Source organism: Aquila chrysaetos, chromosome 6 (genome assembly GCF_900496995.4).
Source record: "Aquila chrysaetos chrysaetos chromosome 6, bAquChr1.4, whole genome shotgun sequence".
NCBI lineage: Eukaryota > Metazoa > Chordata > Aves > Accipitriformes > Accipitridae > Aquila > Aquila chrysaetos.
The window spans coordinates 11,549,268-11,561,757 of NC_044009.1; the positions used below are offsets into that span (position 1 = coordinate 11,549,268).

General features: G+C 42.4%; 2 protein-coding genes across 2 annotated transcripts in view; both read left to right on the top strand.

Annotated features, from left to right (window-relative positions):
- LOC115343050 (UDP-glucuronosyltransferase 1A1-like) overlaps window positions 1–12,490 on the top strand; it is a 35,950-nt gene that overhangs the window by 7,026 nt on the left and 16,434 nt on the right. The window lies entirely within an intron of this gene.
- LOC115342546 (UDP-glucuronosyltransferase 1A1-like) lies at window positions 7,880–8,773 on the top strand. The gene has a single exon (XM_041124084.1). The coding sequence runs from the start codon at window positions 7,880–7,882 to the stop codon at window positions 8,771–8,773; it is 894 nt and encodes a 297-aa protein (XP_040980018.1).

Sequence of the window (12,490 nt, forward strand, 5' to 3'; positions counted from 1 at the left end):
TAGCAGTGAATGCCAGCAAACAAGGGATCACACCACCCTAGTAGAGCTTTCTCTGGAAACCCAAGCTGGGGTATTTCCACCTAGTTTTTTTATAACAGCCCAGCAGGCAGTTCCTCCCTCAGGAAGCATGAACTCTAGGGACAGCTTGTGCCTTCCTGTGAGTGGATTCAAACCCACAGGTCCAACTACCAAGTTCCTGGCTAATTTAATCAAGAGAGGATCTCTCTTCTCATCAAAGTTGAGCTGCTGCTCAGAAGGGAACATGGAAGAGGAAAGGCGAATTTGCAGCTCTGTCAGGGCTTATAGCTGAAGAGGACCAGGAGACGCCTGTATGTGGTTGCTTACATTACTGCCTGTATCTGTGAAAGGAGGAGAGCTCAGAAGCCTAGTTTGCTTGTTGGGGTTTTCCGTGTGTGTGTTACCAGTGGGATTAGTAAAAGATATATCTCCTTCTAAATTTTGTCTTGCTCAAAATATATAAAAAGGGTTTTCAGGACAGTGACCAAAGACCAAGGCTCCTTCTTTGTGTCCTAGAAGGTCTACACTGGCCTCCTTTCCCTTCGCTTGCCCTGAACCCATCATTTAGTTCATTTTTTCAATCTAGTACCATGGGGAGAAAAGCCAAACAGGATTGTTCTTCTCCTCCTCAGATTTGGGATTGCATGGTACATCCTGGTAGCTGTGATATATTCATAAGACATGCAGGTTTGACTGCTTCCAGGAGGTGGGAATTTAACATCAGCCTTTTACATACTGGTTAGGTGTTCTCAGTTAGGCTAGCGCATAAAAGAAATGGTGTTGCAATTGCCATTCATTCTGCTGGGTGTATTTTAAAGGTTGCCTTTTGAAAGCAAAACCAGGCTTATTTTCTCACTGGGTACTTACCAAGTCAATGGTATTAACCACAAGTATTATTACAAGATGACATCCCTGGTCGTCTTAGTTTCATGAAGGAAGGAGTGTGCTGATATACTTCCAAGCTTAAAAATTAACAAAAAGTACAAAGGGGGACATCTTTTTTCAAGAACAGTGTGCTCTCCTTCCCTGTTACATGAGCAATTGCAATACTGAAGGGTAACCACAACAATATTGGGAAGTTAAATATTTATTTCTGCAGTCAATAAGTTCCCTGCAGAAAAGTTAAAGCTTGCATGGACCTTCATATAAAAGACTGTGTCGGATGCCTCCAGAGCAGAACTCTCCGGTTTACTTCCACCAAAATGGCTCTTCCATTTCAGTGTTTTTACCAATGTACTGGGATATTTCTTCTTCTGACATCATCTTTAATCTTTGCTGAAGGTGGAAAGATCCTGGTTATACCTCAGGATGGAAGTCACTGGCTCAGCATGCGCCCAGTAGTGGGGAAACTCCAGCAAAATGGACATGAAGTTGTTGTGGTTGTACCGTCATCAAGTTTGTATATGAAATCAAAGGAGCCTCAGAATTACACAGTGAAAGTATATCCAATACCTTACACAGAGGAACATTTAGCTGTTCTGCTCAATTCATTTGTTAGTGCTCATTTTATTGAACAATCTCTTTTGAATATTATTATTACAATGTATCAAGGCATGTCGGAAATTTTCGGGTTCTTTTTCACCAACTGTAAGAGCCTTTTGCACAATGAAGACATGATGCAGTATTTGAGAGAGAGCAAATTTGATGTGGTTTTCACGGATCCGATTATGATGTGCGGACCGATAATTGCTGAGTATCTTTCAGTTCCTTCTGTCTACTTTTTGCGGGGATTTCCTTGCGGTATGGATTCTGAAGCCACCCAGTGTCCAAACCCTCCTTCCTATGTCCCTAGACTCTTCCTAAATAATTCAGATAGCATGACATTTGCTCAACGCATGAAGAACATGCTGGTCCATATGCTGGAGTTCATTTACTGTAAGCCCATATTCGCTCAATTTGAAGAACTTGCATACAAGATTTTTCAAAAGAAAATGACATCTACAGACCTTCTAAGCCGTGGATCTGTTTGGCTAATGAGATACGATTTTGTGTTTGAGTTCCCGAGACCAGTGATGCCAAACATGGTTTTTATTGGAGGGATAAACTGTGATCAGAAGAAAAAACTGTCTCAGGTATAAAATTTTATTTTGTTTTTATTGAAAAGGCAAGAGCATAAATGTTTAAACATCCTTACATTAAAACCTAACTGCCAACGCTTTGGTATTTAAAGATAGAAAGCTAATGAGAAATACTGCATGATGCAGAAATGTTATTTCCTAATATCCAGCATTCAGATTATATCATATCCTGGCAAACCTAAATCCTTATCAGATATGAGAATTTAAGTGACATGTAACTTTTATGCAAATGATAAGGTCTTTTGTTGAACTGAAGCTCACCTGAATTTTGGTGAGTTGCAAACTTTCCTCCCCAACAGGAAGCCAGACTTGTTACCTTCCATTTCATCTAAGTTTCTTATGCCGTGTCCATCTCTGTAAGAGCTGTCCCTGCAACCAAAGCCAGGATCAGGGCTTGGCTATATTGCTCTGAAAGAGTAGCCTTAGGAAAACCCATAAGCACAGTCTGCTCTCTGTCTGCCCCATGGTGTCCTCCCCTCCCAGCTGTCTCATGGACTGCCCATCCATACTTCCATGTACCCATTCTCCTTTCATACACACTAAAGGTTATAGGACTTAAGATTTTAGCTATTCATCAGTTCTTTTTCTGTCACATCCATCTGCCAGACTGATTTATTCACATCTCTGCCATTATGTCAAGGTGTCAATATCTAACCCCTAAAAGAAAGCCTTTTTAAATTGTACCCTCCCCCCCTTTTTTATAGGTTATTTAATTAGGTTTTAAGCTTTTCTGTGTGTGGATGTCTTCTGTAAATTCCCATTCAGGTCTTTGGGTACCAACCAGGTCTCTGAATCATGTACAGCATATTCTATAGCAGATCAAAAGCAGGAAAGGGATATTCAAGTATTGCAAATTGTGAGTACCCCGAAACAGAGTAGAGTAGAAGAAAGCCCTAATAACCTCCCTTTTTGTCCTGATAAGTATGTTTAGTGCTTGTGTTGGAAGTGGCAGAGCCAATCCTCTTACCAGGACAGTCTCCAGTGCCACTTGGTTCACTCTAACTGGTTATATATGTTCGAATAAAGGAAGAGGAGTAGCAGTTGTTCACAAGGGGTCTTTCAAAAGGACATGGAGTCAGGAGTGGGAAAGATTGCTGACTAGGTATTACAGACCCAAGCAGATGTCCGTAAATGTCCCACATAAGACATGCATGACTGTCTGTCTTCATCTGTCAGTCTAGCTTGAATGCATCTTCTTCTAGTGTACATTTGACAGCCTTGTCAGAGGTTACGAGCGACAGGTCTGTTTCTATGCATCACCTTCTTCCAAGCTGTTTGGAAATTCCCATTAAGTTAATCCTATGTTGGAAACTACCGATATGGAGACAGTGCAGGTGATGGAGCTGGCTGCTCTTTTTGGAGGGCAGGTTCTCAACAAGGTCAAAGCTTTCCCACCAGGCTTGAAAATAAGCATGCAGATACTGCATGTGAAAGAAAGCTCCACCAGTGATGTAGAGCCCTGAATGTCTTGGAGGAGCAAATTGTATCCGAAAGGCACCTGCTCAGCCACCTACTTATAAACTTTTATGGTGAGAGTTTATCACCAACATTTAAAAATCCAGCAGTTTACAGCTGAGAAGGATCTGGACCCACAGAGTTGATGAACTCTTTCAGTCATGAACTGAACTGACATTGGCCATGAACTCATAAGTTCATGAATTAGAAACGTGTTGTTGGTTTATGTTATCTGAAGTACAATGGTGAAGTGCTGTTTTGCAATTTAGTTTTAATACCTGATAGGATAAGAGGTTAGATGGAAGTTATATTTAGAGATGGGGAAAGATTTTCTGTTGGCTACTTCAAAAAAAATGCATGTTTGCATCAATGAAAAAAAAATATTCATTTTTCTCAGTTGTACCAACTGAGGAAAAAACAAAACCCAGGTACTTTAACATTGATTTCTCATATTTATCTTTACTATAAGTTACGTTTACTTTATAGACCCAGTACTACCATGTGGGGTCAGCAGTGTTTCTGTCCATTCACTCTGTGTATGCATTTCTTTCATGGATTGCCATGCACCTTAGAGCACGTTGTCACTAAATGTCAGCAAAAGGTGCTGGGTTGCGGGTGGTAAGAAGTGTCAAGAGGCTGTGCTCCTACTATGGGAGGAAGAAGAGAAGGCTGAGGCATTGAGCTGTAGTCTCAGCTTGGGCAAGCGAAGTGTATGATAGGAGACACACCTTTCTCGTGCTCATGCAAACCCGCTTTTGAAGTACAAACCTCATCTCAAGGTTTTATAATCATTAGTCACCTACTGTGAGTCCACTGCATGCAAACTTGTGAACACTTGAAATGTGAGGCAAGCCAAAAGGGCAGAGGTATCATTAGAAAGCATTGCCAAGTGGTGTGTTTGCGTAGGTGGAGCATAGCTACAAAAGCTTGCGAACCACCCCTGGCCTTTCTTGTGCATGGGTTCCTGTCCATCTAACTTGCAACATGCTGGTGGCAGTGCTGGTCCCCTTCTTGTGCTGCCTGAGTCTTGCCACTGCTGGGAAACTGCTGGTGATCCCGATGGAGGGCAGCCACTGGCTCAGTATGAAGGAAGTGCTGGCCGAGCTGAGCAAGAGAGGACATGAAATAGTTGTCATCGCACCAGACAGCAAAATGCTGATAGATTCTTCTGGGATATATGAATTGAAAATGTACCCTGTACCTTTCAAAAAGGAAGAGATGGAAGAACTTATGCGCTCACTTAGTGCAAACTGTTTTAGCGAAGAGCCGTTCCTGATGAGATTTTTTAATACCTGGGATAATTTCAGAAAGACCTCTGCCATGTTTCAAACTTCCTGCAGTTCCTTACTCTACAACAAAGAGATCATGAAATACATCAAAGAAAGTAAATTTGATGCCATCTTTACAGATCCTCTGACACCCTGTGGACAGATAATTGCTTTGCACTTTTCTATCCCTACTGTTTTCTTCTTGCGGGGCATCCCGTGTGCTATAGACATTCATGCTGCTCAGAGTCCGGACCCACCATCCTACATCCCACGAATGTTCTCACTCAATACAGATCATATGACGTTTCCTCAGAGAGTGAAGAACTTCCTCATCAGCATTTCAGAGACTTTCACCTGCAGTATGGTCTTTTCACCATTTGAAAGCCTGGCCTCAGACTTTCTCCAAAAGCCAATAACAATTACGCAGCTTTTAAGTCATGGATCCATTTGGCTGAAGAGACTTGACTTTGTCTTCGACTATCCCATGCCTGTAATGCCCAATATGATTTTCATTGGAGGCATAAACTGTGGACAGAAGAAACCATTATCTCAGGTCAGTGACTGGCTGGGAAAGGTATAACAAGGGAAAAGTTCTGGCAGTCATACACCTGCACGATCTGGGTGAGGTTTAATACTGTGTTTGATATGGACATTTCTTACCTAAAGAGGTAATTTAGATTAATGCTTTCTGTATAGCCAATCCACATGAAAAACAGAGTGGTATAGTGGACCAGAACAGGATGTGATTCCACCTCCTTTTCTTGGGTCTGCCCAACACATGGATTTTGTTTGGTGAGGGGATCACATGCTATGCTGAGTTTAATTCCAGCTGAAGTCAGGTACACAAACAGCATCTAGCCTAGGAATTAATGCAAAAAGGGCAGGTGAATTATAACAGCTCTTCCAAAAATTCTGTGCCCCACATAAGAGGCAGTAGAATATTTCTTCAAGAGCATTAGCTGCTTATCCAGTCAGAAAAGTAACTCACTGAGTTATGTGCAATAGCATCACGTGCTCTTTTCTGTAACAGCAGCCTTCTGTTTGAGTCGAAGGCTAATATTTTGTGGTGAAGATTTTGGTCTAACAACAGCTTCCATCACAAAAACTAGATAGCTGAATTCTCAACTGCATTTTTAGGAGACATCCGCTTTGGATAGGGAAATGTTGATGGGTGGTTGCTGGGGCATCTGTGGTCCAAAAAGTACTTGATAAAGGCATGCATGTGATGTATGTTAGCTTGTTGGTGTTCATGATATATGTTAGCTTGTTGCTGCATGTGATGTATATTCTTGCTTGCTTGTGCTGTAAGACGAACATAGGAGGAGACAGCTCTCCTCAGCAGATGATGAATCTGTAGTTAGTGTCATCCAGCCGTTTCAGCAATAAATCACATTGGTTTCCAGAAAGGATAAAGTTTTGTCCTTTGTGAACATTGCTTAAAAATAAACAGACTTTCCTCTATTCTTCCCTTGAACCTTTTTCACTTGCCAGCCTTCCCTGAGTCTTAGGGAATGGATTCTTCCTGCCTATCACCACTCTTACTCTTCCCCCAAATTCATAGGCCTTCCTGAACATGAATGAGTGAAGCTTCACAAGAAAATATATTTGCATTTTACAATATTTTATTATATTTGCACATCTTCCCCAGAGCCAACCTTAACAGCCCTCAGGCTTTGCTTTACTCCTCCCGGTACTTCCCCTGATGCTGCCCATTGAAAGTACTGTTTATTTCTATTGAGCTGCTAGTGTTCATATCTTGCTTTTTCACAAAAGTCGCATTCAAATTGCCTGTCAATCCCCACCATGGCCACTTTTATCAGGGTAGTGCTTTCTCCTATCTGTTCTGTCCATCAGAGCTGCTTAATGGCTCCTCAGGACAAACCCAGGCAGACCCTTTGGGAAAGCAGCACCCTGCCTGCAGGCAAGGCCATGTGGCAGCTCCAGGTTAAAATCAGACTTTCCTCTGAAGGCAAAGCTCACTCTTGCTCTCATCTTGCCCAGGGGCTAAAGATCATAGTCCAGCAGTAATATTTATTGCAGAAGTACTGATTCTTCAGTCCTGATTTCTTCTTGTCTTCCAACTATGCCTCTGCATCACAGTTAGATCTAACGGCAAAATACAGTCTTGCAGGTTGACAAGTTTATCACAAGTACTTGTTAACTGCTCAGACATGGTGTCTTGCTTTTATCTTTTCATCTGAAGTAATAACACCACCTCTTACCATTTAAAATCAATTCCTGGCCTGAAACAAGAGGGCTGTTACTGGGTATTTCTGTCCAAGCTTTCTTGTATTAGGTATAAGGGGAACTGTGCGGCTTTTCCTTCTTATTGCTCCTGGAAGAAGAAAATGATCGAGAGAGGCACAGAGAGATAGGTCAGGACGAGAAAAAAGAAGTGTCATGCATAGCAGTTGGCGGTTTTCCTTCCTGAATGCAAGCCTCCGCTTCAGTGTTGCTTATTGTAATAAATTTGTTCGTGGTGGTGTATCTGGCCCCAGTGCTGAGCTGTATGTAAATCACAGGCCTCCTCCTTAGGATTTGCACAGATATTGTGCTGTATAGTGGCATGATTTCATAATTTCAAACATAATCTCGAACAGCATTTCAGAACAGCTGTAAAATGCTTATCAAAAAGAAAGAAAGAAAAGAAGGAAAGCAAGAAAGCATTTTAATACCTGCTTTCAGCAAGCCCAGTTACTTCCAAGTGCCAGCACTATTCAAAGGCTTGGGATTTTGTTTTTGCAAAGTCTGATTTTATTTTCAATTTAACATCAATCAGCACAGAGAAACAATCAGAAAGGACCCATCCCAAGGGAGCCTCAGATACTAAGCCCAGTTTTGCCCAACCTAGGTTGATTTATCATGTTTCTTTAATGATTCATCAATGCCTTGAATGGTTACTGGTGACTGGTTTTGCTGGAAAAGCCGGATCGTTAAGGGGGAATGTGAGAATCTGGTGGAGGGGGCGGGGGATGACAGACGGACGGACAACAACGACTGTGGGTCTACTTAAAATCTGTTAGGTCAGGGCAGATGAACAGGCTTCGGATTTCTAGGAACATGGCTCATGCAAGTAAATACAGTTACGTAGTTTCTGTGGGGGTTTTGGTTTTCCTGTCTCTGTTTTGCTTGGCTAATGGTGGAAAGCTGTTGGTGGTGCCAATGGATGGGAGTCACTGGCTCAGCATGCGCTCACTGCTGGCAGCCCTCAGTCAGAAAGAGCATGAAATTGTCATTGTTGCACCAGAAGTAAACTTGAACGTGAAGGCATCTGACTATTACACTCTCAAAACGTATCCAGTGCCTTTAACTAGGGAAGAACTGGGAGCAAGCATGCATTCATTTGCGAATGATCTTTTTGAGAGAAGACCTTTTCTTCAAAGAATTACTGCACTTTATGAAAAAGTTCAAGTCATCTCCGATCTCTACATCTCCTCCTGTAGCAGTTTACTGCACAATAAGTATCTGATGCAATATCTTGAAGGGAGTAAATTTGATGCAGTTCTCACAGATCCTGTTGTACCGTGTGGACAAATACTGGCTCTGCATCTCTCTATCCCATCTGTTTTCTTTTTACGGGGACTCCCCTGCAGTCTTGATTTGCAGGCTACTCAGTGTCCTGACCCCCCTTCCTACGTCCCAAGAACATTTACAGACAACTCAGACCACATGACGTTTATCCAGCGTGTGGAAAACTTATTTCTCAAGTCATCAGAATCATTTATTTGCAATTTTGCCTATTTGCCATTTGAACTTCTGGCCTCAGATGTTCTTCACAGACCAGTAACAATGAAGGAGCTCTTAAGCCATGGATCCATTTGGCTTAAAAGAATGGATTTTGTTTTTGAGTATCCCATGCCAGTGATGCCCAACATAGTTTTTATTGGAGGTATAAACTGTGGAAAGAAAAAAACATTATCTCAGGTCAGTGATTTCCTTGATGAAATATATTAATGTCTGAAGGGAGAATGCTGTTTGCAAATGCTCTGTATGTATATAATTGTATACGTGGGTTTGTGGGATTTATATGTGCAGTGAGGTATACTGTAAAGACAAAGAAAATAGGTGAAAAACTGGGTTGATTTTAATTCTCTCCCACTCTTGCAGGTACTCTTCTACAGCATTAGCAGGATATAAGCATTTTTGCTTACATAATTGTTTTCTTTGGGCTAGGTAGAAGTAGTTCCTCACTGCACCCTCACTAATGAGGCACACACCCACCAGTGACGGTGATTGCTGTCTTACCAGGCAGGTCTGCTGCTGGTGTTTGCCAGATCAGTATTATTAAGTCAAACTATTTCTTTTACTGTCACAGTTGATTTTTAAGAACAATTAATCTTTTCGGTTTAATAGAACCATCCTTTCATAATTTAGAAATAAAGTGTCATAACGCATCAGTCAGCAGGTAATGTTCTGGTTGCTCTGTCAGTCCAAGGCTTATCCTTTCACTGCATGGATTCCTTACAAAATTTTCTGCAAAACTGTTGGACGTTTTCATAGCTGCTGGCCAACACTGCACATCTGCAACAGCTTACGCTGCCTTCTGAAAAGTTTCCCTGCAAAGGGTGTACGTAGAGCTGCAGTAGTTCAGTAAATGTACTTAAAAAAAATTCTGATGTATAATATCAACCTCCGTACTAAATTATTGTATTGTCAAAATTACTTCTGTGCAATAATTTTCATAATTAGGGCTGTCTGTCTGCAAATCCTGCCTATGCTTTAATGTTGTTTGCTTTCACGGCCCTGGGGCATACTCTTCCCAAGCTGATCTGGAACGGTATTTCTGAGTTCCTAATTCAGTTTTAAATACAGGTGGCAAACCCCGTGTCCTTGTCCTTTCTCCTTCCAGCCCCTACTTCGTCCTTCCAAAAGGAGGCCTTTCAGTGAAATGAACTTTGATAGCCAATTTTGCATTTTCATTACAGCGTCAAGATATAAAACTGATAAAGAAACCAGACCATTTCCCATGTGAAGCATTAATATTTTTCTAAGCTTTTACAAATAGAAAATGATTTGGACTGGCAGGAGGGGAGGAATTTTCTTGGACTGAAAATTCTTGTTTGGAAAATTAATGATCTGTTAATTAGATCTTTGGAGCAGATCACTTGTTAAAGGATCCCTCATTTCCTTAAATCCCAGTGTTCCTCCAATACAAAGAGGTGGGTGTTTCCCAGTCTAGCTGCTGCTCTGATTACTATCTGCTAAATTGGCTGAACTTTAACACCTCTTATTCTGTCTTTGCCATGCCCATGATTATACATTTACCACACAGCAAATAAGTCTAAAGATCATCCGGAGAAAGCACAGCACAGATTGCTTAAAAACATGGAGCTGGGGATATTCTTTTGGGGCAGCACTCACCAGATTTGTGCAGAAATGGCCCTGGTGCTTAGTGCTCATCCGCAAGTCACGGCAACGCTGGTTCTGCTCCTGTCTGTGCTCAGTTTGGCTGCTGGTGGGAAGCTGCTGGTGGTGCCGGTGGACGGGAGTCATTGGCTCAGCATGCGGGAAGTGCTGGATGGTCTCAGGCAGAAGGGACATGAAATAGTCGTTGTTGCACCTGAAATAGACATACATATAAAACCATCAGAGAATTTTTTTATGAAAATGTATCCGATACCGTTCACAAAGGAAGATGTAGATGGAAGTATCCATTCTTTTTCACAGGATGTATTTGAAGAAGGATCTTTTCTGGAAAGATTCTTAAAGTGCACCGGAGACTGAAAAGCATCTCTGCCATTACTCTCTCTACCTGTGCACACTTACTGTACAACAAAGAGCTTGTCAGATATCTTGAGGAGAGCAAGTTTGACGCTGTCCTTACAGACCCTGTACTACCCTGCGGGCAGATACTGGCTGAGCATCTTTCAGTCCCTTCCGTGGTTTTTTTACGAGGAATACCGTGTGGCTTAGATTTTGAAGCCACTCAGTGTCCCAATCCCCCTTCTTATGTCCCCAGGGTATTTACAGAGCTTACAGACCGCATGAACTTTCTCCAGCGGGTGAAGAATCTAATGTTTGAACTCCCAAATTATTTTCTCTGTGATTTTGTCTTTCAACCATACGCAAAACTGGCTTCTGAGTTCCTTCAGCGGGACGTGACTGTGCCGGATCTCTTACGGCAGGCTTCCATTTGGCTCATGAGGTTAGATTTTGTGTTAGATTCTCCAAGGCCTTTGATGCCCAACATCATTGTAATTGGAGGAGTAAACTGTGCTCACAAGGAGCTACCTCAGGTGGGTCATGCTCTGTTTTTAATTCTTGCTGTGATAGACTTCTGTGTTCACAAGGGTGGAATTTTGTGGTGCAGATAGGAATCAAGTTCCCGTTTAGAGTGAGTTAGGCAAATACTCATGAAATAAGTTATTTTTCTCTCACTTTCTTCCTCACTTCCCATTTTCTGTGTAGGCAGCTATACCTTTTCACTTATAAAGTATGCTCAGTTGAAGAGAAACTCTAGGTTCTTCTAGTGAAGATCGGTGATGGGATGTTGTATCCACCAGCCAAAGTGATTGTCATAATTTGTGGACATTAGGACAAAGTGTTGGATTTGTCTTATGAGCAGCTCCCATGGGACAGCTCAGAAAACCTTAAAAGCTCTTTCCAGGCTCAAAACCCCAGTCCTATCCTAATGAATGGAGCCGTGGAGCAGGTCTGATTTGACATGTCCAACACAGCATGACTAGCACTGAGGGGATGGATGCAGCCTTGGCGATTATGCTAACCTCTCAGATGTGGCATGTACTCTGGGTGCCTCAGGTGTAGAATATAGCAATGCATGCAGTTGTTAATGGAGAGCCTCCTCTGCTGCTCTGTGGGACAGCCTGGAGAGTTGTGCTATTCTTTTTTGTGCCCTGGCTTTCTCTTCTGTCATATGATTTTGGACTTGTGCACCATGGGGTGAGGTCACAAAGCCTGTGTGGCAATTCCACCCATCTCCAAGTGGCAGATGTGGCTGTGGCATCTTACAGACATCCTCTTGCACACTGTAATTTACCACCTGAGCATTCGTGCAACTCCACCGCTGCTGGACACCATGCAAGATTTGCCGGTGACAAAAAAGAAGCCAGAATTAGGCCCTGAATTGTTTCATGGAAAGTCCCCCTCAAAGAGTGTTCATACATCTCTGCTCTGCCCTCCGAGCTCACAAAGCCAACTCCTCCATCCCGAGGCAGGTCTCGGAGACTAGAAGTACTGCTTAATATGGGTGATGTGTCCTGCAGACAAACCTGGCATCCTGCTTCCAACTTCATCAGTCTTCTCAGTCTAGAAACCATCTTAAACAGCTCTTCCACATCTGCTATGGGGCCATAAGCCTCCTAGAGATGACTCTTCAAAGAGAGAGAGGGGAAAGGTCTTGCTTGGGGGAAGCGAGCAACCTCTGCAAGGCTGAATGGTCATGTGGATATGACACATCTCCTGCACTTGCAAAAGGTTCAGCCAGAGGGAAGCTATCAGAAATACATTGCCACCCAGAACCACCCCTGCTTGCTTCCTGGGACACTCTTTACTGTTCCTCTAATAGAATCAGATGGGGCTTATCTGGTGCATCTACCACACACCACCAATCCTGTGGACTTGGCTGGAAATAAATGCTTGTTGTGCAGCCTTTTATCAAATCAGTGATTATACATTTACCATACAGCAAATACCTCCAAGGATCAAAAGTTA